Below are 25,907 nucleotides of genomic sequence, written 5' to 3'. Positions count from 1 at the left end.
GCAGAGCTCCTGGACCCCGCCCCTCAGCCCTGGTCCTGCATATAGGGTCCCAGGACACCTTGTGTCAGATGGAGTGCCCACAGATGGATGCTGCCCTCTCTGAAAGACTCCGCAGGCCCAAGGCAGTCTGGTGCAGGCTGGGCCCTAAGGTCCCCCTTCAATGGTGCCTTGTAAGGTCAGGCAGGTCCTGGCCCAGGGGGCACAGGCTCCTGGGCCGCCAAACGGCAACAAAGATGCTGAAACAAAGCTTTAATGGCGCAGCCCCCCAGGCCGTCACACAAAGTAGGCGGCCAGGGCTGCCATCTTGTCCTTGGGCCGCCGGGGGTTGAGCCTCCCTGCGGGGCGCCGGCCCCTGGCCCGCCCTCGGCCCTGCCTCTTCCCCGGCCCGCTGCGGTGCATGGGGTGGCATGGGGCCGCGTGCTTCAGCTCCACCAGCTCCTGGAAGACCGGGTCGCAGAAGACGCAGCCCGTGTGCTGGGTCTCGTCGCCGGGCAGTGGCGACTTGGCCTTGTTGAAGTCGACGTCCACCAGGGCGGCCTCACAGGCCTCGCAGGTGTCCGCCGAGACACGCACTCGGTGGGCGTTCTCGAAGAAGTGGACCACCACGCTACACTTGTTACAGGCCATCTTCCACTTGGGGCCCGAAGTGGGGTCCAGCACCAGCACGCCGCTCTCACATTCCACGCACTGGCCGATGCCCAGCATGCTGAGCGAGTGCTGGCAGGAGGGATGTGTGCACTCATTGCAGCCCATGCCTGCAGAAGGAGGCAAGCAGGAGAGGAGAAGGCCGTGAGAGGAGGAGGCTGGGGGGGGGAAGGCTGTGAGAGGAGGAGGCTGTGAGAGAAGGGGAGGAGGCCTTGAGGGGAGGAGGCTGGGGGGGGGAGGCTGTGAGAGGAGGAGGCAGAGAGAGGAGGCCAACAGCAGGCACCTAACCGACCACAAGTTTGGGTCATGGTGAGTCCCGGTGGCCTCCCACCCCTCAGGGATGAAGCTGTTCCAGCCAAGACAAAGAATGGATCCATGCTGGAAAGCTGGCAGAGCCCTTGTTTCCAGGTGAAATGGAGAACAAATGGAATTGTACCCAGGAGCACAAAGTGCTCCTCTCCACTTTCCTCCTGGTCAGGCCCCCTTCAACAAATAAGAGGCCCAGCCCCCCAGGCTGCAGCCAAACCTGCTTTTCTCTGCCCGATCGGCTGATGCTGGAGCAGCTGAACCCAGGGAAAGCCCCTCCCCGCTGGCTGCATCTCCATCCCCCTGGTCCTTGGCTTAGCTGCCAGACACCCCCTCTATTCCTTCCCCAACGTCCAGCTGCCCTCGTGCTCTCTCTGAAGGTGGACCTCACCACTGTCACACATCCCTGCTCCCCCAAAGCTCCAGCCATTCTCTAAGTCCCTCTCCTCCTGCCCACCCTCATTCTACATGCCTTCTCTTCCCATGCTCCTTGCAGCTTCACCTCCCACCCCCCTACCTTTGTCCAGGTTGTCCTGCTGCCTGGAATGCCCTTCCTTCTCCCCTCTGCCTTTAGGGATCTCTCATTTCCTTCAGCACTCCGCTCTAGCCCCCCTCCCCCTCTGGGAAGGCTTCCATGACCTGCCCCCTGCCAAGTGGCCAGGGCCCTCCCTCTGCCCCAAAGCTCCCTGGTGCCACACCTGTGGTCTTGGCCCATTAGATGGTTCTGTTTGTCTTGATACCCCCAAGGCCTGGCACAATGCTCAGGCCACGCTCACTTGCTGACTGAATGACTGACTGAGCCTCGCTCTGACCCAGCAAACACCTCCTGCTAGCCTGGAACGCTCCACTCGGACCATTCGGTGAGTTCCAAGCTCAGCTTCCTGCCTCCCAGCCAGCTCCAGGAGTGCCTCGGCTTCCCCCACCAGGGCCTGGTGTGGTCCCAGGTGCAGAATCGACGCTTACGGAATGTTGGCTGAACCCTCAGAACGGAAGCCTGTGTTGCTGTCAAAAGGGCCCCTGCTCTCCCAGCTATGCATCCAGTGAGCAAATGGAGGCTCAGCGTGGCCAGTCTGACGACTCGCCCATAATTTGTCAGAGCCTTGCTCTGAACCCCACACCTTCTGATCTCAAGTGTAGGTAGGGTTCTCCCTGTTCCAGCATGCAGATTTTAATTAGCAGGATAATGCACTTTGTGGGCCTCCTCCTCTTCCCCCTCCCCAAAACAAGCCATCTGGTTGAGCAGAGCTCTAAGCTCCTCTCACACACAGCCCTACGACAGAGCCCTCTCTAAACACACTGCACACACTACGTGCTACGTAAATGTTAGCTGTTATCATGACAACAGCGTCCCTGGTCAAACATCCCCACTGTGTGCCTCTCTCCAGCCTGGGAACCCTTGTACCCCCAGGCCTTTCTGTCCTCCGACTCCCCACGGAGAAGCATCCAGTCTGCCATCCCAGCCCATCCACGTGCGTTTCCGACGCTCATCTTGTGCTTCACCACCCATCACCCTTCAAGGCCAGCCCAAGTCTTCCCTGACCTCTGACCCGGCACCCGTTCCTACACAGAGCTCACTTGAGGAAAGCCAAGCCTATCCAGCACAGGGCCTGGCACAAAGGCCCACCCGTGGGGGCAGCCAGTGAGGCCCCCTCCTCCTGGCCACACACTGTACCTTTCTTCATGTCCCTGAAGGGCGGGTGGTTGTAACAGTACGGGCACAGAGGGTAGCTCTTGCCCCGGGACCCCGAGGACCAAAGGACAAGCTCAAAGTCGTCCAGCGGGCACCGAAGCTCCTTGTAGAGTTTGATGGTGCCATTCTGGGGAAGGGTATAGGTCTCGTCACAGTGAGAACAGTGCAGCCGGCTGGGCTTGGCCTACGAGGAACAGGCACAGAAAGCAGAGGGTGAGGGGCCCACCTGAAGAAGGAACTTCTCTGCCTTTCCCCTGGCATTAACTCATTGTCCGGGCCCCAGGCTACAATGGCAGCTGGGCCTGAAGCTGCTGGGCCTGGCTAGTCCTCAGGACAGACCACTGAAGGAAGCAGGCTCCTCCCAGCCCTAGAGCTCCGTAAACACTGTCTCTCCGTCCTGGAGCTTGGCTGGGAGGGATCGTTTTCACAAGGGTAGAGGCAAACAGCAGGCGGGCCAAGCTCCGTCTCCCTGCCTGGCTGTGGCCCAGGCAGCCAGGCCTGGAGACTCTCACCTGGATGTACTTCATGAAACGATGGCACTTCCCACATCGCGACAGAGGTTTGCCGGTGGCAGCAAGTGGCGAGAAAGACACTTCCATCAATTCGTCCATGCCTGAAGGAGGAGGAAGACAAGCGTGATCATCGATGCCCCCTGCCGGTGTCCTACACTCAGGACGCCACGAAATGTTTCACGGCGAGGCAGGGCTGCCGAGGCGAGCGAGACCAGACGCCAGACGACACCCCACGGAACTGGTACCAGGGGGAAGAGCCATTAGAATGGAGCCTGGGGGGCCAGGGAGCTGAAGAGCAGAACGCAGGGCAGGCCACGTCAACCACTGGTCCAGCTAGAGCCCCGCCGGACCAGACAGGCTGCTGGGGGTGCACCGGCTTTGTAAGCTCATCTGTTCGTTCATTCAGTGAACACATACTAAGCACCTACGGTATGCATTGTCCTGGGGGTGGCAAAGAGGAAGGAGACCTGGTGCCCGCCTCATGGAGCTCATGGTCTAGAGGATGGCACAGGCAGCCCCAGGACACAAGAAAATACAAGCAGTACTTGAGACGGAGGCGGCCGATGCAGCAGAAAAGCCAGCCTCTCTGCCTGGCCGTCAGGAGGCCTGTGAGTCCAGGCTCCAGCACTGACCCCAAGTGACTTCACCTCCTGTATAAAATGGGGCCCCTAGAACCTAACCCCATCTGACCTGATAGAAAGGTTGGGATGACTCATGGGGGCGGAGGGAGAAGGGCCCGTGAGCTGGGCACTGCCCCGCAGCAAGGGCTGTAAGAAGCCGAAGACTGGCAAGCCATTCATTACTCGGAAAAGATGCTCCAGATCGCTAATAACGAGAGAAGAGCAGAGGTTTCATTCTGCACTCAGCAAACTGGCCAAGTGGATGACAGATGGGAGGAGCTGCCAAGCTGTCCAATCATCTGCAAACGATTCTGAGTTTTGGGAGAGGAAAGCCACTGACCCGTCCAGAGCCTCTGCCTCTCGCGCAGCCCCAGGGCCCCACGCTCACCAGGCCGCCCACGGCGGTGCCTTCTGAAGTAGCCAAGAGCGAGCAGCAGGCAGCCCGCCGTGGGCGGCCAGAATCAACAGAAGGACACCAGTCATTTCTGGGGACCAGTCACGGCAACCCCTTGGCTGGACCCAGCAGCCCACTAGTTAACCCTTCTGCTGGTTCTGCTGACACCAAATATCACGTCCTAAGAAACGGGAAGCATTCAGCACGAGCTCGCACGGGGCGAAGCCAGCAGAGCCGTCAGACAGATGCCAGGCCAGGGGACAGCGGGGCTGGCTGGCGCCTTGGTGACTGAGCCTGGCCACAGCTACCGCCATCTCTGCAGCCTCTGCGGGGCTCTCTGCGGGGACGGCTGCTCAGACAAGACCAGCGGGAAGCTGGCAGGCTTTGCCCTTTGTTGTGGCTGCCATGGGTTAGGGGGAAGGGCACTGCCAGAAAAAGAAAGGCATCAACAAAACTAAATGGTAGGAATTGGTGACATACGAGGGCACCAGGCATTCCGGGCTCAGGAGAAGGTCCAAGCGAAGGGAAGGGTGGACAGGAGTGGCACAAACGTGGGGCCAAGATGGGCAATAGCCCAGACAGGTGGCATCTGAGAGATGCTGAAGAGATCACAGGCTCTGAGAACCAGAGGGGCCTGCGAGGGGCAGAAGCAGAACCCCGGCGTTCTGCTCTCAGGCCTCTGTGCTTTCCAGGAGCCCACGCTACCTGCTTGGTGGCCAAGTGGAAGCAGGGACAAGTGAGAAGGAATCAGCTAAATGTCCACTCCTGGGGGGCAGGGACCATCGCTCCCAGGACAGTGCCGAGCCCACAGTAGGTGCTTAATAAAACGCTTGCTGATTAATGATCCAGAGACGGCTGCCGACTAAACTGCTTTTATAGAAACGTGGGCAGGCATCTTGCAAAGGTTTCTCTTCTCCTCCTGCCAAGCTCTGAGTCCACACTCGTGACCCAAGGAAAGCAGGTGAGGGGAGGCCTCCAGTTACCTGACAGGAGGCAGTCTGAGCACACCGAGCTCAGCACACGATGGTGCCAGTGCTCAAGACTCAGTGGGAGGCTGACGATGCGCAGGAGGCCCTCTGCCCACTCAGAACAAACCCTTCTCTTGGGGATTTTCTGGAGCTTATGCTCTCCTGAACTTTCTTCACGTTCTGAGGCTCAGTCGTCCACCCTAGCATGTAACATGTGTATGCCCCCTAAGCATCTGGGACTGCACAGCGGGCCCAGAGTGCCAATGCTCCAAAGTTCTGGCCTGTGAGACTGGCTGGCACACGCCCCATGGGCAGGAGGCCTGAGGTCCACCTGGCGGGCCACGGGGCAGGGTGAGCAGAAACAGGTGTAGGCACGGAACAATTAAGACACGTCACGCCTGGGCTCTAGGCCTCCCTGTGGGACTTAGGAGGGTCTCACGAACCTGGCGGCCTCTCTCAAAGGCGGGCATCAGAGAGGATGCTCCAGCTGCCCTCCCAGCTCTCCACGCACAGAAGACTCTTCACGCGGGAAGCCCACGCCAGCGCTGGATTCCTCTCCCGGGAAGAAGCCTCTGCCCCTTTCCCTGCCTGCCCGCCTGGCTCCTCTCAGAACCCTCCTTTGGGAATGTGTCCAGGCCAGCTAGGCCTCCGTTCCCATCCAGGCTGACCCTGCCCCCATTAGAATACGAGCTCCCTGCGGGCAGGGGCTATCTTTCTTTCTGCTTATGAATGTACCCCTAGTGCCTGGCACACAGTTAAGTGCCTACTAAATGCTTTGAATGTGCCTGACTTCCCTCCATCACTAATATTCAATATTCCACGTGCTTTAAAGCCCCGGGTTGTTTATAAAACAGATCTGTGTCGTTCTCTGCTGAAGCCCCTCCATTGTCTGAATGTGGCCTGCAGTTGTCCTGAGCCACAGAGTGAGGACGAGCTCAGCAATCAGCAAAGCTTGGCAGGACAGCCTGAAGGCCCCCCAGTGGGGAGGAGGCTCGAGGCAGAAAGGGGCCATAGCCTGCTTCTCTGGGACACGAAGCCTTCAGGAGGCAGGGGCGACCATGGAAGAGATACTATGGGCCCTGTGTAAGCCACGGATGTCTCTGGGCCTCAATTCCTTCAAAGGGCAGTTTCCTTCAAAGGGCAGTAACTGCAGGACTCCCAGGCCTGAGAGCTGGCACGCTCCTGGGCCGTGACCCAGACCAGGGAGGGAAGGTATGCTGACGAGACCCTGGCTTCACCCCGGTCTTGGAGTATCACTCCCCAGGGGGAAGGAGGCAATTCTGTTGCAACCATTGCCACAAGAGGGAGGGCCTGGGGCCAGGAGCCTCCCTGGGCTCTAGGCAGCTGTCTCTGAGGGGGTTTCTTCACCTGGGAGGCCCCGTCCCTAACCTCAGGTCAGGGCACTTTCTCCTGGCTGACATGGGGAAAGAATGATGGGCTGTGAACAGCGCTGGGAGACCTGGGTTCCCCCGGCTCTGACACCACCCAACGATGGGCCAGTCACTTCCCCGCCCGACGCCCGGGTTCCTCATCTGTAAGATGGGAAGGCACTGGAGACAAGCGAAGAGGCCGCTCCCTGCCCTGTGCCCAGTGGGGCTCAGAAGGGGGGGCGGGGCGGGGCCTCACCCGCGATGGAGTCCACGAAGTAGTGAAACTTCCTCTTGAAGATGTTCAGGGTGTGCTCCAACACCTGGTGGTAGTCGGCTTTGCCCAAGGCGATCAGGCTGAGCTGCTTCTCCACGGCGCTTCGGATAGTCGGGAGCACCAGCTCGGCATCTGGCCAAGACCCAGAGGAGAGGGCGGGCGGTCAGCAGCCACCTGGCCCGGCCCCCCAAACGAGCCTCCCCCCTCACTGACCGGGACCCCGGCCGACAAGTTATCTCCACTCTCTGAGCCAGCTGCACTGAAGGGCATCAGAAAAGCAAGGCCCCCCGGGGTACTGTGGAGGCCACCCTCACTGACTGGGGCCCTGGCCTCTGGAAGGAACCTTCTGTGGCCACAGTTCGGGCAGCATCGCTGGGGTGCCGGGGGGGGGGCTGGAAGGGACCTCAGAGATCATCCGGCTGACCCCCTCCTTGACAAGAGTCCCCTCCACGAGGTGCTGCCACAAGCGGTCACCCAGGCGGTGCCTCAAGTACTCCGCTGAGGGGCCGCGACGACCCCCAGAAGCCCTCTTCCCTCACGAGCAGAAACTGTTCCCTACGCAGGCCTCTTTACGCCCAGCACCAGCTGATTCTGGTTCCGTCCTCTGAGGCCAAGCAGAGCCACCCTGACCAATCCTCACCCCCATGACAACCCTTCCAACACAAGAGCTGTCTCCGGTCTCTCCTCAGCCTTCTCAGTCCAGAGCGCAATGAGGAGAAGGCGACAGCGAGAAGAAGCCAGGCCCTGCAGGGAGAGACCCCCGGCCAGCTGTCAGCGATAAAAGCAGCTCTGAAGTCACGGTCATGCCTCTCCTCCTGGACAACAGACACTCACTTCTCTCTGGGCCTCCATCTGACCCATCCTTCCCCGGCCCCTTTGCTGGGCTCCCCCTCCAGATCACACCCCGAACTGGGGCTCGTCCGCAAGGCTCCGTCCTAAGCCTCCAGCCACTTCTCTTCCCTCTCTCCTCTCTCTCCCTCGGTAACCCGGTCAGGGCCCGTGGGGTTAACTGCCCTTGGCAGGCAGGGAGCTTCAGTTCCACATCACTACCGCCGTTGCACGTGTCCAACTGTACATCCTGAGATGCCTTCGCCTCGATAAACACATCCTCTTTCCCCGCAACGCTCCCCTCTGTCTGTCCCAGGCCCTGCTCTCCTCCACCCTCCCAGGACTCTAACCCTGGCATCGTGCTGGACGCCTCCCTCTCCCTCTCCCTCTCCCCACGTGGCCAAACTGTGGCCGAACCAATTCATTTCTGCTTTCACAATCTCTCGCTGCCAATGCAGACGCCTCCACACAGGCCCCTATCACCTCTTACCTCTCCCCGCTCATGTCCATCCCACCCCTGCCAAAATAACCTTCCTTCAGTGAAGATCTGTCCACACGAGCTGCTCAATCAGCCCCCATGGCTCCCTGCGGCCTCCATGATCAAATACAGACTCTTCTTTAAAGCCCTACAGGACCTGGCCTCAACCTCCCTTTCCAGCCTTTTCCTTCCCCATCCTGTGGTCCGGCCAAGCTGGACATGCCATCCCCCATCTCCATCTGCGCTTGTCTCCTGCCTGCCTGAAACGTGCCACCTCCGGGCCCCCGCCTCGCTGCCTCCCTCTGCTAAGAGGCGGCCCAGACGGCAAGTCCTGCCAGGAGCCCTCGCTGACCCGCCACACCGCCAGGCCGGTGCCTGCCCCTGGATGCTGTGTATCTGCACTCATCCCTTTCTGTATGTGCCACAACAGATACTGGCTTCTCTCCGTGTCCCCAGCTCAGGCTTGGCACCAAGGAACGAGTGACCGACTGCCTCCACCTGCCACCTACTTCCCCACAGTCGGTCGTCCTGCCCCATCTCGAGGTGGCAAATCAAGACACATCAACCAGCACTGATTTGGCACCTGGTGTGTATGGGCCACACACCACACTAAGGCAGGGGAGACAAAGAACGGAGAAAAGAGCCCCCTCCTAGCTGGGGAGACAGTGCACAAATGCCCGAGGGACAGGCCCCAGACGGAGGAGCTAGAGACTGCGGGGCATGGGAAAGTCGGAAAGGCTTCCTGCGCAAGGCAGGGCTTGGGCCGAGAGCTGAAGGAAGCCGGTGAGCCAGAGGGGGATGATGAGGGAGGGCAGCCCAGGCCTGCGGCTGAGCCACGGAGCCTTAGGGGACAAACAGCCGGGAGACCTGGGCTGAGGGCATTTACAGTGCATGGAGGTGCGCCCTGGTGTGAGAGGTGGCAGGAGGCACGGGCAGGCCTTGCACGTGGACACTGAATGCTATACACATTCCTGCAGAACATCGCTCCTGGGAGCCCCGAGCAGAGGGACGTCCCGTGCCGGAGACATGCTGAGCGAAGGCCCATGCGTTCATCACACTCTCAGGGCCCTCCCAGCTCTGACAATCTAGGCCGTGAGCGCTCCGGTTCAACCTTCAACGTTCCCAGGCCACCCCCAGCCCAGAAAGGCCGTGTTCCATGTTCTAAGACTCCTCCCAGGTCTGAGGCTCTGATCTCTACAGTCCGGGGCCCTCTTGGTTCTGACATGCCACGTTCTAACGTCTATCAAAACTCTTAACAAGTGCACTCTGTCCTGAGGCAGCCCTGACGCTCCCTGTTCCTGGGCCCTTCCCCTCGGACGCTCTGCTCCCACCTATTTTGTAGTAGCCGTGCACCAGGACGATGCCCAGGTTGGTGGGCCGCAGGCGGCGCCCGTTCTCCACGGTCACGTAATTCCGCTGGCAGATGTTGTTGATGTGCACGGGGATGCTGGCGTCCGTGCCTAAAACACACGGGAGACGTGCCTCGGTGGCGCCCCCCTCCTAGGACAGGCCGCCAAGGCACAGGACACGAAGCATCAGCTGGGCTGCCAGCCGCGGGACAAGAACAGGGACCACAATGATTTGTCTCGGGTCTCGGGGCTGGTGGGAGGAGACCACGTGGTGATGGCAGGCCCCATCCCTGGCCCTGCTCACCCCAGGCCTTGCACCTCGCTCCCCGCCGCCTGTGCGGCTTCCAGTGGTTCTCGGGCTGTCACCTGCTCGGGTCCTCTTCTGATCCCACCCAGCCTTACACACAGATCACAGTGCCCTCTGTATCTGGGGCCCAGGCATCGCAGAAGCTAGGAGGGCCTCAGGGACCAGGATGGGCACTCACTGGATCTCTCCCCTCCCCAAAGACCCCTTCTCCTTGCCCCTGACTCTTTCCACAGGAAAGGGTTCGGCCTGGCAAGCAGGAAGGATAGGGAGAGCTGCCCACCGCCTACCTGGGCCCAGAGCGCCCTGTGCAGATGGCAGGCACCTACCGATCCCGTGCTTCTCCATCAGAGTGATCAGCTCGGCCTCGGTGAGGTAGTCAGGAGGACTCGTCTGCTTCTCCAGCATCTTCACTTCACTGAGGACAAAGGTGTCCCCCTTCTGGCAGCTGGGCAGGCTCTCCTCGGGGGGGATGCTCTGCCAAGGCATGATCTCGGTGAAGCCTGGAGAAGGAAGCAGGTACCCCCGATCAGCCCTGTCTGAAGACAAGACGGCATGGCCTGCCTTGGGTTAGGAAGGAGCTCCCCATGGCTGAAGGGGCGTAGAAGGGGGTGGATGACTGTACGTTGGCAATGCTGCCGGGGGTGGGCTTCCCCCCGGCTCCGGAAAGGTCCCCTCCAAGACTATGACCTTCGACTTGTCTAAAGTGGAGGAGAGGACACAGGCATCTGAGGAATGAGTACCTGCCCCCTGGCCAGGCTGCTGTCTGCCCGTTAGACTGTGGGCTCCTTGTGGTCAGGGCCAGGGCTCAGGACAGTGCCTGGCACACAGCAGGCACCTGGTAAATGTCTGTTAACCACCTCTGAGGAGCCCTCCTCTATCAGGTGCATGTTGGTGCTGTCTGCCCCCTTGGACTGCTCAGAAAGCCAGCCCACAGGGGGCTCCAGATGGAGGCTGATGGCTCAGAAGGTGGCCCCCCAGGGACCATCACCCTTGTCTCAGTCTCCCGGCATCCCCATCCCCTGGCTCAGGGTTCATGCCTTCCCCATCAGCAATAGGTCAGTGCCACCTTTGGGCAAGGCCCCATCCTAGGGACCAGGAGTGAAAGGTGGGTCTCCCCCAAACCCTGCTGCCAAGCTGGGAAGGCTCCAGGATGAAGCTGAGAGTGAGGAGGCACCAGCAGCAATGTGGGGTGACCTGTGGCAGGCGCAGGCACCCCGCTTCCCGGCCTGGATCCCAGCTCCCATTCCACGGGAGGGGGAAGGCCTGGCGGGGTACTCTCCTCTCACCTGAGGAGGTGAGCATCTTCCCTGAGCAGGTAAAACGCTCCGTCCCAATCTGGAAAGAGATGGTGTTCTGGAGGTATTTGCAATCATAGCTGACGGTGGCGATGAAGTGTCTGGTGATGTATTCATAGAGTCTCCAGGCATCACCCCCTGAAATGAGCCACGTGCCAGGTTACAGTCAGTGCCAGGCAAGGTGTGGGCCATGCCACTCCCCTGCTCGGTAAACTCCAGGGGCTCCCCAGGAGGCTGGCATAAAAGCCCGCTCTGCCACCTCACTCCTCGGACACCCACGCCTGGGCCAGCCAAAGCACCCTCCTGCTGTTCCCTGAAAACAGCTCCGCCTCCTGCAGCCCCCAGGCCTGAGGTGTTCTCCGTGAAAATCCTGGCTACTTGTGAACCTTACACCAGTGTAGATGGGGCCTTTAGCAATGCAGCATGCTAAAATCTACTCCTTGGAGCTTTGTGTCCTTCCAGGGCAGGGGAAACTGAGACTCGGACAAAGGCAGTAATTTTCCCAAACTACCAGGTTAGTGAGTCAGGATTCAAACCCCATGTCCCGCCTTCCACAGCCAAGGCTTGTCACTCTGCACCTTGGACAATCCTCACAGAATCTGCGGTTTCCAGACCCTTCTCAAATGTCCTGTGATGTCCCCGCTGCTACCAGTGCCTCGTTCCCTGACACTCTTCACGTTGCCCTCTCTGGCGGCTCCCGTAGCCTTCAGACGGCAGGGTCAGTAAGGCGGAGAGCTCGGAGGGGCAAGGGCTGGCAATGCCCCCCTTTCCCACTCACAGCCATAAAGGGAAGGGTGTGGCCCAGGGGACGTCTCTGACGGCTCCTGGAAGCAGCATGTGCCTCTGTCCTTACCAGCCCTCCTGATTTCCACAGCAGACAAGGGACCCACACCTACCTAACTCTGCCTCTGTGGCAGACCTCATGGGAGTGATTGGGGGGTGGTCCCCTGCGTCATGGCCCTTCCGTGGCCGATTGACGCCATCTGCCAATAGCTGCTTCACCTGAGGGAGAGGAGAGAAAGGCACAGAGCTGGGAGGGAGGCTCATCGAGTCCCCCACAGACATCTATCCGGGCTCAGGTCTTGTACTGCACACAGGGTGCTAACAGCAGTTTACAGTCCTGTAAGAGATGGCTGGCAGATATAGATGGACCATGCAGAATAGAACAATCTGGTATATAGGAGCAGCCCAGAGAGCTCTGCGAGGGAAGGCCTGAGAAAGGAAAAATCCCCTGCCTCAGGGAGGGACTGGAGGGGCCAGAGAAGGCTTCCTGAAAGAGGTGGACTTTTCGCTGGGACGTGGAGGAGGGGGAGGAGGTGAGCAGGCAGACGGGGACGTGAGAGTTGACTGAATGCACAGAGGGTGACAGTGGGGGGCGGGGCGCCAGCCTAGCAAGGCTGGGGCACAGAGAAGGGGAGGAAGATGAGACAACGTCTGAGAAGTGGGCCGGTGCCCAAATGTGGAAGGCCTCGAATGCTGGGCTGAGGAGACGGGACTTTTATAGGAGAGGCAGCAGGGAACCAGCAGGGATTTCTGAGCAGGGGATGTCGAAAGGAAGATTCTTGAGCAGCCGATCTGTGCAGATGGGGATGGGGCAGGTGGAGATGGCGCAGAAGACTGGCTGGGGGCAGGCGGACGAGTGAAGGTGCGAGCCTCGCTCATCTTCACACACCAGATGCTCTGGCCAAAGCGGACTCTGGCCCTCCCACTTACATGCTTTTGCGGCGGCCCCAAAGGCTCCCCCCCAGAGCCTTCTCTGGGCTCCCCCCTCGTCCCGTGGCCTTGGATTGACCGCTTCGGCACCGATGTGCTGCAAACAACTCCCTGTGGCCCCTTTAGAAGGAAAGCCCCTGGAGGGTGGGGGCTGATTTTTGTCCTGCTTTTGTGCGCCCAAGGCTTAGCCCAGGGCATCGGCACAGCCAACATCTGCCACATTTCTGTGGCACCGAGTTCATTCTCTCTAAAGCCCCATAACAAGCCACGCTTAGCCAAGCACAATCCCTTCACGGGACAGCAGACAGGCTGTGGAGCCTGACAGTCACCCAGCACCCAGCAGAGCTGCCCACGCAGCAGGACGATAACTGGGGCCGAGCCGCCCGGCCCCGTCTGTGGCCGCTCCATGGCGTTCTCTCAGTTGAGGAAGATGTGTCTGAGAAGGTGGCTTCAGCCGGTCTGGGCCACTTGTTGCAGGGGTGACTGGTCTGCGGGCACAGGGCCTCCATCCCAAGTACTTGCCTCCCATTCCTACCCTGCCCAGGCCAACATCTTGCCTGCAAAATCTCCAGGCCAGAGGAGGAGGGGTCTGGACAGCATGACAGGTTAGTGGCTGGGAGACACTACCTACAGTGAGCATCCATCACCCCCCACTCCTCCTAGGGCACTAACCACTTTCCGGCCAGCTCCAGGCACAACCAGAGCTTGTCCCTCGACAGGCTTCGTCCGGGCTCTAGGCCACACAGCACAGAGCAGTGTGCTTCCTCCCAGACTCAGCGTGAGGGGCAGCTCTTGGCCCCAGAAGCGGTCTGGGGGAGCTCCCCCTCCCACTCACCGTCTGAGCCCAGTAAGGGTGATTGGCCTGTTGCTTCAGAGACCCCTTCAGATCAAAGTTTTCTGGGTAATGTGTAGTCTCCGTCCGAGGGTAACTGATGTAGCCCTGGGTATAAAGTCTCTCTGCTATCTGCATGGCATGCTGGGGCCCCATTCCTACAACAGAAGGGATCATACGGTCATCGATTTCGAGACAGAAGGGCCCTTAGAAGCCATCAATTAAAACCCCCTTGTTGCCAGAGGAGGAAACTGAGGTATAGAGGGGGAAGAGCCTCACCTGGGGTCTGAGGCCAAATCCAGCACGTTACTCAGCACACCATACTGACCCAAAGGAGCCATCAGCCAGTGAGGTGGCCGATGCCCAAAGACACCTCCCTGCAAGGCTGGCCTTCCTGGGCTGCCCTCCCGCAAATGCAGGGGGCTGGTACACCCAAGGACAAGGTCAGTGATGTGCACAGAAGGAGGATTTACACCCAGAGCCTCTGGCTCTGAGTCTGGGCTGTCAAAGACCACAGCCTCAGCTTTCTCCCACCACTGAGTAAAAGCTCCCCACAGGACAACATGCCCTTTGGCTCACTTTGAAGAGATGCCAAGCTTCCATGACCCAGTGATCTGGCTAGGACCGGAAGACCCTCCCAATTTCCTCACCTACCCAGTGAAGAGCTGGCCACTCGGAGCATCTCCACTGTGTTCAGGGCCAGCGGCCTCTGCTTGGCCTTCTCCTTCCGGCTCGTCCCTTCCACCTGGAAGAGAGGACAAACCCTGTGCGCCTGTCAAGACGGCGAGGGAAGCCCACCCCGGCCTCACTGGCCCCGGGGGGCCCTCCACACAACCTACACCTGAGCCCAGCTCTCCAGCTGCCAGGGCCAGGCCATCTGCACAAAGGACCTCAGAGGGTCCCCTTCGATGTGGCACAGCAGCACGAGAGCTGCACTTCTGGCTGAGTGACGGGTCACCACCCTTCACGGCCCTAGTGACTCAGAGGTGCCAGCCTGCACTGGAAGACGGAGCTGCCTCACATAAATCACGGGCTGGGTGATCTGCCAGGCCCCTCTCCCTCTGGACCCTTCCCAGCAGATCCCTCTCACTGGCCTGGCTGCTGGCAGGCCACGTTCCAGGCCTCAGGATGGAGGTCTTCCAGCTCAACATATCTACAGTTCTACAAATGCACAATCCTCACTTGCCGGCACCCCGACGGACAACAGAAGGACATCGGGGGTAAGTGAGCAGGGGAGTCCATTGTCTGCTAATGGGGACTTGCAAATGACAAAGGGCAGAGAAGCCACCCCCAGGACATGTGGGGAAGCCCTCTGCACCCGCACGCAGCTCCTCTCTGGACAAGATTCACGGAGGAGGCAAAGGCGCTGCGGCTGGGATCTGCACCAGTGGGACGCGTGTTCCTAGGCTGAGACGCCACAGAAGGAAGGAAACGTGAGTCTAGTGATGGGTGGCAGCTGTGATGGACATTCCGATTTGACGCTCCTGCAGCGAGCAGGGACTGAGGAGGGGGTGCGGCAGCCTCAGAGTGGGTGTGTGTGAGACAGAGAGAGAGTGTGAGTGTGTGTGTGTGTGTGTGTGTGTATGTGAGAGAGAGAGAGAGCACATCTGAGTGTGTGAGACCATGAGTGTGAGAGCATGCAGGAGTGAGAGTGTATATAAGTGTGTTTGTGTGTGTGTGTGCACGCGCGCGTGCGCTCACCAGTAATCACTTGCTAGCCTGTGTGACCTCTCTATGGAGACTAAAACCCCAGAGCACCCAGGTGTTTGGCAAAGAGCTCTTAAGCTCCTGCTACGTACCAGACGTGGAGGCTGACCGTACGGAGGGAGAGAGGGGAGAATGCTGGCTTGCACGTGGGCAGGGGAGGGTGTGCAGGGGTGCGACCAGCTGTGATGGTGTGTTTGCACCTGCGCAAATGGGCGTGAGAAAGCCTCCGTGGGGATCTGTGTGAGCTGCTGGGGGGTGGGGAGGCCCAGCCGGCCACTTGCTAGCTCTGTGTTCCCTATTCTGAGCCTCAGCCCCCAGTGGCCTTCACTTCCCCGGCAGACACTGTCTCTGTCCCTTGTATTTGACTGTTCTCTCCCTCATTAGACAGGAGCTTCTGGGGAGCAGGCACCGTTTTCCCTTATTCTCTACATCCCCAGCACTTGGCACGGGGCTCACCCACCGTCTGCCCGCTGGGGCTGTCCACCACAAAGGGCATCTAACTGCATGCCGGGATGAGGACCAGGGCGAAGCTGGCAGCACGCTCTGTAGACCGAGACCCTCCCAGGCCCACTCTCTGGCCTAACACACGACACACCCATGTCCCCACCTTGGCTTCCTTCTCCATCCTGGTAATGTTCAGGAACATCTGCGCGATCTCCCGGTCAAACACTCTCACGCGGTCCCAGTCCAAAAGGACCGAAGTGTCCTTGTCAGAGCTAATCTGCAGCAAAGAGGTGACACTAGAGTCATGGTGGCCAAGCCTGTCCCTGAAGAAGAGGTTACACAAAGAGTCTCCCCCCCTACTCTGCAGAGGTGAGGACCACAGGTGCAGAACACTGCATACACTGTCACAGGCAGGAGAGGGCCAGGTGAGCTTTGCCAAGCTGCTTCTCTTCTCCTTCTCCTTCTTCGTTCTAAGGGGTGGCTCACCCAAGAGCGGAAGAAGGAGAGTTGCACAAATGAAGGGGATAGAAAAAAAAAGACAGCAGTCAAACTATGAAATTCAACCCAAAAAGGCAAGAGAAAAAACAAGAGAAACCCATTTCGAAGGTGCCTGTGCCAAGCACACGAGCTCAGGGAGCCCTGTGCTGCCGCGGGCAGCCTTGCCCACACGTGGCCAGCGCTCACACTGCTCAGGCCACAACTCCGGCCTCAGCGCTCCGAGATCTCCGGGGAGAGGGCCTGGCTGGCTGGCCCAGCCTCAGGCTCGGCCCTGACCTTGCTGGGCCTCAGTGCCTTCTCAGCAGCCAGCACAGCCCCCTCGGCCCTCCGTGCTTCCTCTCTCCGGCCGTCCTAGTCCGTATGTTCTCAGAAACCTCCCTGCTGGGCTGCACCAGGCCACTGGTTTGGCGGAGTCCAGTCCATGACTGGCCCTCTCACAAACAGGACACCGTCTCTGATGCCGTTTCCCACACACAGACGATCACTGGTGATGACCTGAACGTTTTACGGTCACCTGTCTCTCCGCGACCCACCCCATTTTAATTCTTCTACAACAAGATTCCCAGCCCTGTCACATCATGGAAGACCATTGGTGTTTAAAGTGCAGCTTTGTGTCAGGGAGCACCTGAGGACCGGTGCGAGCCGGGCACGATTTCCCCAATACACTCCGTCTCCTATGCCTCACTGTCTGTCTTCTGTGTCTGTCCGGGAAAGGCATCCAGATGGGCCGCCTCCACGGGCTGCCCACTAGGCTGCAGGCCATGGCTGGGCAGTCTGTCCTCTGTGGACAGTTAGGCCAACACCTCAGGAGCGGCTGTGCAGTTCACCGAGTTGGCCTTGTGGCATTTTGGAGCTTGCTGCAACCAGCACTATGACAACAACAACAATAGTAATAGTAATAAAAATAATTAGTAATAATATAGCACCTACTACATGCCAGGCACTGTGTGAAATGCTTTACATTTTTTATCTCATTAGATCCTCCCAACACCTCTGGCAGGCAGATGCTATCATTATCTCCGCTTCACAGATGAGGAAACTGAGGCACAGGGTAAAGCGACTTGCCCAGGGTCACACGTCTAATAAGTGTCTGAGGCCACATTTGAACTCGGGTCTTCCAGACTCCAGGCCAGCGCTCTGTGCACTGTGGCGCCCCATAGCTGCCCACGTTCTCCATCCTGTGATCCAATGAAGCCCACTCTCCAGATGAAGAAAACTGTCTGCCTTGCGCGGCTGTCTACGCACACGTTCCTCTCCTCCATAAGAAGGTTAATGACTTGAGGGAGGAACGGTTTTGTATTCCCCAGTGGCTAGTGAAGGGCCTGGCAGAGGATAAGTGCTGATCGATTGGAAACAGAGCCCCAAGAAGAGAAGGGCCTGGCCTAGATTTAGAGTCAGAGGTCCTGGGTTCAAGTCTCAGTCAGACTACTTGATATGTAGCTCAGGGATACCACTGAGCCTTTCTGCACTTGCCTGGCCACATACAACCTGCTGACCCCTCAGGACCCGTCTGGTTCCGAGGCTGAGAGCCGTCCTGCTGACCCATCCTCTTCCAATGGGGACTCAGATGGCCATCCCAGGGGAGGAGTCGGCCGGAGATTAACGGGTCTGGGCCGGGTGAGGATGAGGGGCTTGCCCGCCTGCACAACAATCTAAAGAAAGCCCAGTTCAGAGGCAGTGCTCTGTTTCCCAGTCTTCCCTCCAGCTCACCAGGGGATGGATGCAGGGGCCACCACAGCTCATGAAGACGTCTCTGGACGCAGCATGGAGCGAGAGAGGCGCACCCTACAGGAAGTCCAAGCACCCACCACTGCCACCCGAGTGCTGCTGGTAGGCGAGATCCCCTGCCTCTCCAAGGGGGCTGGACTAGCTGATCTGAAGCCCCACACTCTCACGCAGGGTCCTCAGACAGAGCCCCACCTGCCCGAGGGGAAGGAGCTCGACCTCAACACTCTGGGCCCGCTCAGTCTAGGGACCCACGACGGCGCCCAGGGCCCCAGTCATACTGTGGGCCTCGACCACTTTCCAATCAAATTCCAGACGAGTTTCTTGGCCGCTCCCTTCCTGGTTTCCTTTCTTCAATGAGGATTTCTAAATGAGGGAGTTTCAGCTGCCTCCTCATTCCTCTCAGGATTTCTCCTGCCCTGTCCATTCCTCATTTTATTCCTGCAGGGTGTTATTCCTTTCATCACATCACGTGGAATTTGCTTTGTTTCCCACATTACTGTGGCTTCAGCGTCCCCTTCCTCTGAGATGACACAGGGTGATTTCACCATTGATTTTTCACCATATTGTGTGGGGATATAGTTTGCTCACCATTTTTAGTGATGCGTCATTTCCTTGCGAGAATGCCTGGGCATGTGCCTTTGAGGCATTTCTACTGCTGTCTTTGAAGGGATCCTGAGGAGGCAGGTCAGCTCCCTCTGCCACCTTCCACAGTCCTGGCTGTGGAAGAGCCACGTGAGCTAACATGGACACACGTTTTTCATGACTTCAATGAGTGGGGGAGGGGCTGAAGGGAAGAAGAGAATTTGGAAGTCAAAATTTTTTAAAAATGAACGCTAAAAACAAATGAATGAATGAATAATTAAGCAAGCAAAAAAAGAAAAAGAGCCATGTGAGGCTCAAGGGGAAAAATGAGCACTTCTTGAGGATCCCTCCCTTGGGAAAGAGATGGACCAGACATCCCCTAAGGCCCCCTCCAATTCTGGGGTTCCAGAGTTCTATCAGTGTGGCCAGCCAGGTGAGTGAGGCAAGAGGCAGCAGGAGATTGGTTAGAGCGCTGGCCTTGGCCTCAACAGACCGAATTCACTGCTTGTCCCTCCCATCCTCAGCCCCTTCCCCTTCAAAGTCAGGCTAAGGGGCTAACAGCATGGCCAGCTCCAGCCTTCCTGCGCCCCCTCCCCAACAGCTAAGGTCGCAGGAAAGCCAAATTCACTCGGTCCTCACGTCTAGAGACCTGGGTACAAATCCTGATCCAGTCACCAAAGCTCTTTAGCCCTCAGTTTCCCCACCTGGAAAACAGGCTAAAGGTCTCTGTGCCACCTTCCTGACCCAGCCGCCAGGAGAAGAGCATGGGGTGAAAGTGAGGGGCTGCAGCCGCAGGAGCTCCCATGCCCTGGTTATTGAGGAGGGAGGGCCAGGCCTCAGGGCAGCAGCCCCGCGGACACCCCAGTGGGGGCTTCTGGGGGGCCGAGAGTCCCAAGGGACACAAGACGGTTGTTTGTCCTTCATTCTGAAAAGGACCAATGACATCACGGGTGACGTCCCAACTCACACGCTGGATTTCATGAGGCACAGCTGCACACAGCCCTCAGCCTCACTGTGTCGTCCAGCAGCAGGACAGAGTCAGGACGGAGTCAGGATGACTGTGGATGGCTTGAGACGCACTGGATGGCCTTGGCATCTTCTGTGTCTGACCAAGCTCCAAGCACTCCACGGCGCCTGCTGCAGCCGCCTTCAGGGACATTGGAACAAATTGTCCTCACCCGCCCATTCTGCCGGGGAAGTCTTCACACGCTTGAGGTAGACACCCCAACTCACCGAACAGTGCGAGGTCCATCACTCACCCTCAGCTTGGCTCAGTCTGTCTGCCGAGATGGCTGCATGTGCTCCAGCTTCTTGGAGCCACAGGCAAGAGCTGTTATGGACGGCACAGAGGGCAGGAAGACGGCACAGAGACGGGCAGACACACCAAACATCCTGAACTGTCTTGGCATGACCACGGCAGCTCTAATTATGAAGAACTGGCCCTCAGGAGCCGAGGCTCGAGGCCCTACCTCACTAAAGCTGCCGACGGGCTCAGAAGGACCCAGAGCCACAGGGGCCCCCCACATGCTTGTGCCACCTGGCTCAGAGCCAGGGCGAGGGAGGAGTAGCTAAGGCAGAGGACAATCACAAGAGGTCTCATCTCTAGCACAGCAGCACCCTCCCCCACCAACTGTGTTGCTCCCCTGGACAGTATCCACACCAAGGGGACTTCCAAGCTCTGGGAAAGGCCTCCACTGACAGGGAGCTCACTGCCTCCAGGACCAGGCCACTCTATATTAAACAACATGCATTGGGAGGAAGTTTTCATAGACCAGGTCAAACTCTTCCCAGTCCAGCCCACCTCAGATTAGGGCTGGTCTTTCTTCTATGTGACAACAATTCAAACACTCTCTTTTGCAGACTAAAAGTTCCACATTCTTTCATAAGTAACTCTCGCATGGAATGGTTTCTAGCATCCTTCCCACCCTGGTCATCCTCCTTGGAACAACCAGGGCCTCCAACTGAGTAAGATGCAACCTTGCCTGGGTGGTCTGCCCTGGGCAGAGGACCATAGGATGGCCTGGCCTTTTTCTGAACGCCAGACTTTTCCTCAGGCCGTATCCTCTGGCATGAGGGTCTCCCCAGATAATTTCATCCAACCTCCTGGATGGCTCGTCCCAGCCAATTTCTGGAAGCCATGGCCCAGCCCCTGAGTCTGAGTAGGGCACATTCCAGGCATGCCAACCCCGAACAGCCCCAGCTAGCACTGAGCAGCACGCAACTGAAGATGCAGTCATTGGGGGTCACTAGTTCAACACTCGCACACAGAACCTAGCAAGAAGAACAGGAGTGAACACACAGACAAGGGGGGCGGCACACAGGACAAACCTTGGCCTGGAGAACCCAGTACAGCTCTGGCTTGAACGACTGGATCTTGTCATGTCTCTCCACACAGAAGCCCAGGGTGGGCGTCTGACATGGCCCAAAGGAGATCAGCGAGCTGTCCAAATTGCCATACTTCCCCTGGAAATATTTGGTCTGAAATCTACAGAGAGAAAGAGAGAAGCCCCCAGGACCCCAGGGCTCAAGCCCCAGCTCGGCCACCCCTCCGAACAATCCCCCGGGGCTCCACAGAGACAGGGCTCTGGCCGACAAAAGAGACCAGGGCCTCGGGCCTCAACAGGTGGGTGCCCACACAGAACGTCCCCAGGCCATCAGCCACCCCAGCAGCTCCAAGGAGCCACGGTCACGGCCGTGGGGAGAAGGAAAGGGACAGTGGGGGTCTAGGTACTCCTGCTGGAGAAGAGTTGGGGGTGATGAGAAGGGCCTTAAGAGAAGTATAATGGTAGTACTAAGTATAATGACAATGGCGGTCCACATTTACATCAGGCTGCCCACAGCACTCCCATGTCTATTCTTACTGCTGTTTCACAGATGAGGACACTGAGGCTCAGAGTGGCTGCACAAGGCCACGTGGCCACCAAGGGGGGGAGCCTCAAGCCCTGGCCCTCAGAGCCTGTCTGGGAGGGAAAGGAGGGATCCGTGGGCTGCAGGCTAAGCTGGGGGAACTTCCTGGCCGGGCCGAGTCTGGAAGGAAATGAGGACCATGGGCTGAGGAGGCCTCCCAGGTGCCCTTAAGGGGACTACAGGCTGACGATGAAAAAGAGTCTGAAATGCGTCACCCAAGCACAGCCTCCGTGCCAGACACCACAACAAAGGGGAGGAGAACTGTCCAAGGTCCCCCTCTGGCCCTTCACGCCACAAAGTCCTGTCTAAAAACTGGCTTCTCTGTCTGTGGGCACTCGGGGGGAAAGGAGAGGCTGCCGTGACAGAAGGAAACCAAAGGACTCCAGGCCCTCCCCCCGGGGTCAGCCACGTGAGGCTGGAAGCCAGGCCGGGCCAGAGGAAGGTGACCTCTGGCTGGAGCGGGCCTCACTCATCTCCGGACCCCCATGGCCGCCCACTAGCTCTCGGCCAGGCACCTGGTGAAAGCGCAGCCGATCCGGAGGTCGAGCTCCTGCCGAGCATCCACGGAGAGGGCCTCGTTATGGTCGGGCTCACCCAGGCGGCCCATAGCGTTGCAGATGTCCGTGTCCGTGATGGAGCTGAAGCGTGCTCTGAACACTGTCTTCTCAGTGCCCCGAGGCTTGTTCATGACCGGCAGGACGGCGTCGAGGACCTAGCAGATGGAGACAGGGACAGCAGGGCACCCCGGGTCATCAAGAGGTAGGAGGAGGCAACTCCCTCAGAAAAGCAAAGGCAGGCTGGGAACGAGAAAGAGGATTTGGGCAGATCTGTGGGGGAAGAGCGAAAGGGAGGAAGGAGCATTTGTCAAGCGCGAACTGTGTGCCAGGCATGCGTGAAGTGCCTTTCACAAATATGACCTCACTGGATCCTCACAACCCTTGTGGGAAAGGGCTATCGTGACTCCCCATTTCACAGTGGAGGAAACTGAGGCAGGCATGTGTGAAATGACTTGCCCAAGGTCACAGAGCTAGGAAGTGTCTGAGGCTGGATTTGAACTCTGGTCTCCCCGACTTCAGGCCCGGCTCTCTGTCCACTGGGTTGCTTACTTCACAGTCCTTAGAAAACCTTAGAACAGTTCCAATTATTCCCAGACCATTTCCTCTGGGCCAAATGCAGCAAGTTGTCAAAATAAAGCAGGTAGAACCAGATAGGCTCCTGCAGGATGGGATCATCCCCAGGGAGAACAACTCTCCTCGGCCTGCAGACAGACGAGTGAGCCATCTTCCCCATGCACAGGCCTAACCCGCTGATGCCCCTGCTCAGAAACCCTTCCCCGGCTCCCTCCTTCCTCTAAGGTGACACAGAGCTACTCGGCTTCCCATCATGTCAGACCCTCCAGCCTCTGGGCACAACCAGCCTGGTCAGCCTTCTTCCCCAGGGCTCCCCTGCACACAGTCCCCCCCCGCAATGGCCTCTCACATGTGCTGTCAATCAGGTCTGGAACATATTCCCACGTTCCCATTTCATCTGTATCCAATGAAATCCTTCTCCTCCCTCGAGGCCAAGTTCAGGGGCCACCTCCTCCAGGAAGCCAGAAGTGATTGCTCCCTCCGTACATTTTTTCTAGGACTTTTTCTGGGCTCCTCCTGCGTACAAACCACAGCCTGCCTATCCACGTACTCGTCTCCCCTCCCCTTAGACTGGAAGACCACCTAGGGAACAGACTCTGTTATCAATGTGATTAGCCTGCTCTGTGTCAGGCATGACATAAAGCTCCGAGGAGACAGAAAAAACAGAGTTGTGGCCCCCGAGGAAATGACATTCTAATGGGACACGCAAGAACATCCAACAACATACAAGGCAGAGACCCGGCGGCCTCAGCGGAGCAGGCCCTGGCACTGCAGAAGGCAGGCATGGGGCCGAGTCCTGGAGGAAGCCCAGCACACTAACAGGTGAGGAGGCGAGTGCTGCAGGCCTTGGGAGGGCACGCAGTGTGGAAGCTGCCTGGGAAGACAGGAAGGAGGCTGGTGGTGAAGAGCTCTCAACACCCAACCAAGGGCTCAAGGCTGGTCCTGGAGACGCGGCGAGACATGAGAGTTTACTGTGTAAGGCGATCCCATGGTCGGATCCACACGTTGGTGGAGATGAAATGGCACGGCCATTCTGGGAAGCCACTTGGAGTTATGCAAATGAAGAGACTCCCTACACCACAGAAAGGCTGCTGACAAGAAGAAAGGCCCCACAAACACCAAAATAGCTAGGGCAGCATTTTTTGTGTTAGCAAAGAATTGTAGTAGAAGCCCACTGACCAGGGAATGAATAAACAAATTGTGGTCCATGAATGGAATGGAATATTCCTGCACTAGAACAGATGATGGATACAGAGGAGCCAGAGCAGAACCCAAGAAACAATGTGCACTGCCTTTAGCAATGCACACAGAGAAACAAGCACAAAAAAACCCAACAGTGATTGTGGCCAAACTGTGGAGAACAAGCCGGCTCCAAAGGAGGGACAGCAGGAGGAGACCCTCCGACCCCAGCTCCCTGCAGAGGGGGAGGGCCCCAAGGGCTGGGCACTGCATGGATTTTCAGACTTTTCCAATGATCAGTTATGTTGATTTTGCCCTTTTTTTAATTAGTCTTTAAACAATATTTTTATCATACAGGATGGCTCTCTGGGAGGAGCAGTGGAGGGATTCTGGGGGAAACTGGTGTAAAAAACAAAATCTATCAATAAAAACTTATTTTCCTAAAAAAAAAAAAAGACACCCCAGAGCACTGGTCCTGGAGTCAGGAGGACCCCAGTTCAAATTTGGCCTCAGACCCATAACACTCACTGGCTGTGAAACTCTGGGCAAGTCACTTAACCCCAACTGCCTCACAAAAAAAAAAGACACCGCAGGTCACTTAGGAGAGAGGACAGTTTTGGCTGCATGATGGGGATTAGGAGAGAGGGGAAGGAGGCAGAGTAGAGGCACTGAGGGCTGAGGGTCTTTTCCCCTCCATGGGAGCCAGGGCCCTGTAGGTGAGTAACAGGCGGGCACTGACCAGAATCACAGCCTCTGGGAGGTCTAACAAACGGAACTCTGACTCCCTCTAAATCGCACCCACCAACTCTCCGGGTTGAGGACAAATACGTCAGCACGTGTGGGCCTGGAGCCCCTCTCTCTGCCTTATTGGGGAAAAGTTTTACAGGGTTCACCAACAAGCAAAAATCACCCTCATTCCAGCCTGGAAGAAGCGCTGGCATTTTGACTGGTCTGGAGGCAACTCAGAGAGGCCGTGTCCTGAGGGCTGCAGCTGCCCCTCCCCTGAGGGGCCCTGAGCCACGGGACCCAGGCTCGGGGACACTCACCTCAAAGCAGATATTCTCCCCTTCTTTATCACAGTCCAGCCAGAGCACAATGCAGTCACAGCCTCTCCCTTCCACCTACCAAGTAAACCGGACGTCACTGAGATTTCTCTGAAACCAAAGACACTTTCCCGACCTCTACCCTGGGCTGGCTTTGGCTCCAGCTCTGCTCACAGGGATGGCTTGGGGTTGGGATGGTTGTAATCATCCTTTCACAGCTCTGAGAAGGGGGCAACATGCCTGGCCCAAGCTTCCCCTGCACGCGGCGCCCTGCCAGGGGTTCCTGCCTCCCTGAGAATGGGCCCGAGAGCCACCAGTCCTGGCAGGGATCTCAAATCCATATCATCCATCAAGGATCCAGGCCCAGCTCTGCTACCACTATTCTCTGAGCCTCAGTTTCCTCATCTGTAAAATGGAGAGCGTGAGGTACTCCCTGCCTCATGGTGTCAAAACGGGAGCTCCTATGATTCTAGTAACCAACTGTCAAAGAGCAACTGCGTCCTGAGCTGGAGGCAGGCCCCCTAGGAAGATACCACTGTGGGGGAGGGGACAGAGAGGAAGGGGTAACCCTGAGAGGAGCCGGGTGGGAGGTGGCAAGGATGTAACCCCAGGGCAGTGCCAAGGCTGGGGGGAGGTGCCCAGGACTGAAGGGGCCTTCAGAGGACATCCTGGCCCTTCCCCACAAAGCCAAGAAGAAGCCCTGACAAGTGGGCACCAGCCACCCCATCCCATCCTGGAGGATCCTTATTATTAACAGTAAATAACAGTTTGTTACTGTTCAGTCCTTTCAGTCTCGTCTGACTCTCCATGACCCCACGTGGGGTTTTCTTGGCAGAGCTAATGGAGCGATTCACAATTTATTTCTCCAGCTCATTTTACAGATGAGGAAACTGAGGCAAACAGAGTGAAGTGACTTGGCCAAGGTCACACAGCTTGTCAGCCTCTAAGGCCAGATTTGAACTCAGGTCTTTCTGACTCCAAGCCAGGTGCTCTATCCACACTGCACTACCTGGCTGCCTGAATAACACTTAGGTGGTGCTTCAGGGTTTGCCAAGGGCCCTTCAGGGAGGACAGGCTTCCATCTAAAAAGCAGAAACAGGCCTCAGCA

At 58.1% G+C, this 25,907-nt stretch overlaps 1 protein-coding gene across 4 annotated transcripts in view; it reads right to left on the bottom strand.

The window, feature by feature from the left end:
• Positions 1-234: 234 nt before the first annotated feature.
• The window catches only part of TOP3B (DNA topoisomerase III beta), a 29,391-nt gene continuing 3,718 nt past the window's right edge, over positions 235-25,907 (bottom strand). The window contains exons 5-18 of one of the 4 annotated variants that reach the window (XM_020996417.2): positions 24,803-24,877; positions 21,963-22,159; positions 20,869-21,025; positions 15,896-16,009; positions 14,236-14,326; positions 13,585-13,739; positions 11,933-12,038; positions 11,028-11,174; positions 10,068-10,241; positions 9,417-9,545; positions 6,762-6,911; positions 3,154-3,254; positions 2,624-2,825; positions 235-755 (exon numbers count right to left, since the gene is read on the bottom strand). In XM_020996417.2, the coding sequence (XP_020852076.1) occupies positions 274-755; positions 2,624-2,825; positions 3,154-3,254; positions 6,762-6,911; positions 9,417-9,545; positions 10,068-10,241; positions 11,028-11,174; positions 11,933-12,038; positions 13,585-13,739; positions 14,236-14,326; positions 15,896-16,009; positions 20,869-21,025; positions 21,963-22,159; positions 24,803-24,877 (2,280 nt within the window). In that variant the 3' untranslated portion in view covers positions 235-273. Of the gene's footprint in view, positions 756-2,623; positions 2,826-3,153; positions 3,255-6,761; positions 6,912-9,416; positions 9,546-10,067; positions 10,242-11,027; positions 11,175-11,932; positions 12,039-13,584; positions 13,740-14,235; positions 14,327-15,895; positions 16,010-20,868; positions 21,026-21,962; positions 22,160-22,460; positions 22,872-22,926; positions 23,017-24,802; positions 24,878-25,907 lie in introns of those variants that run through there. The other 3 variants (XM_020996420.2, XM_020996419.2, XM_020996418.2) reach the window with 3 other exon arrangements.

This window comes from Phascolarctos cinereus, unplaced genomic scaffold (genome assembly GCF_003287225.1).
Source record: "Phascolarctos cinereus isolate Bilbo 61053 unplaced genomic scaffold, phaCin_HiC Scaffold_4;HRSCAF=312, whole genome shotgun sequence".
NCBI lineage: Eukaryota > Metazoa > Chordata > Mammalia > Diprotodontia > Phascolarctidae > Phascolarctos > Phascolarctos cinereus.
Note: the sequence above shows the minus strand (reverse complement) of the source record. Positions and strands in the feature narration are given on the sequence as shown.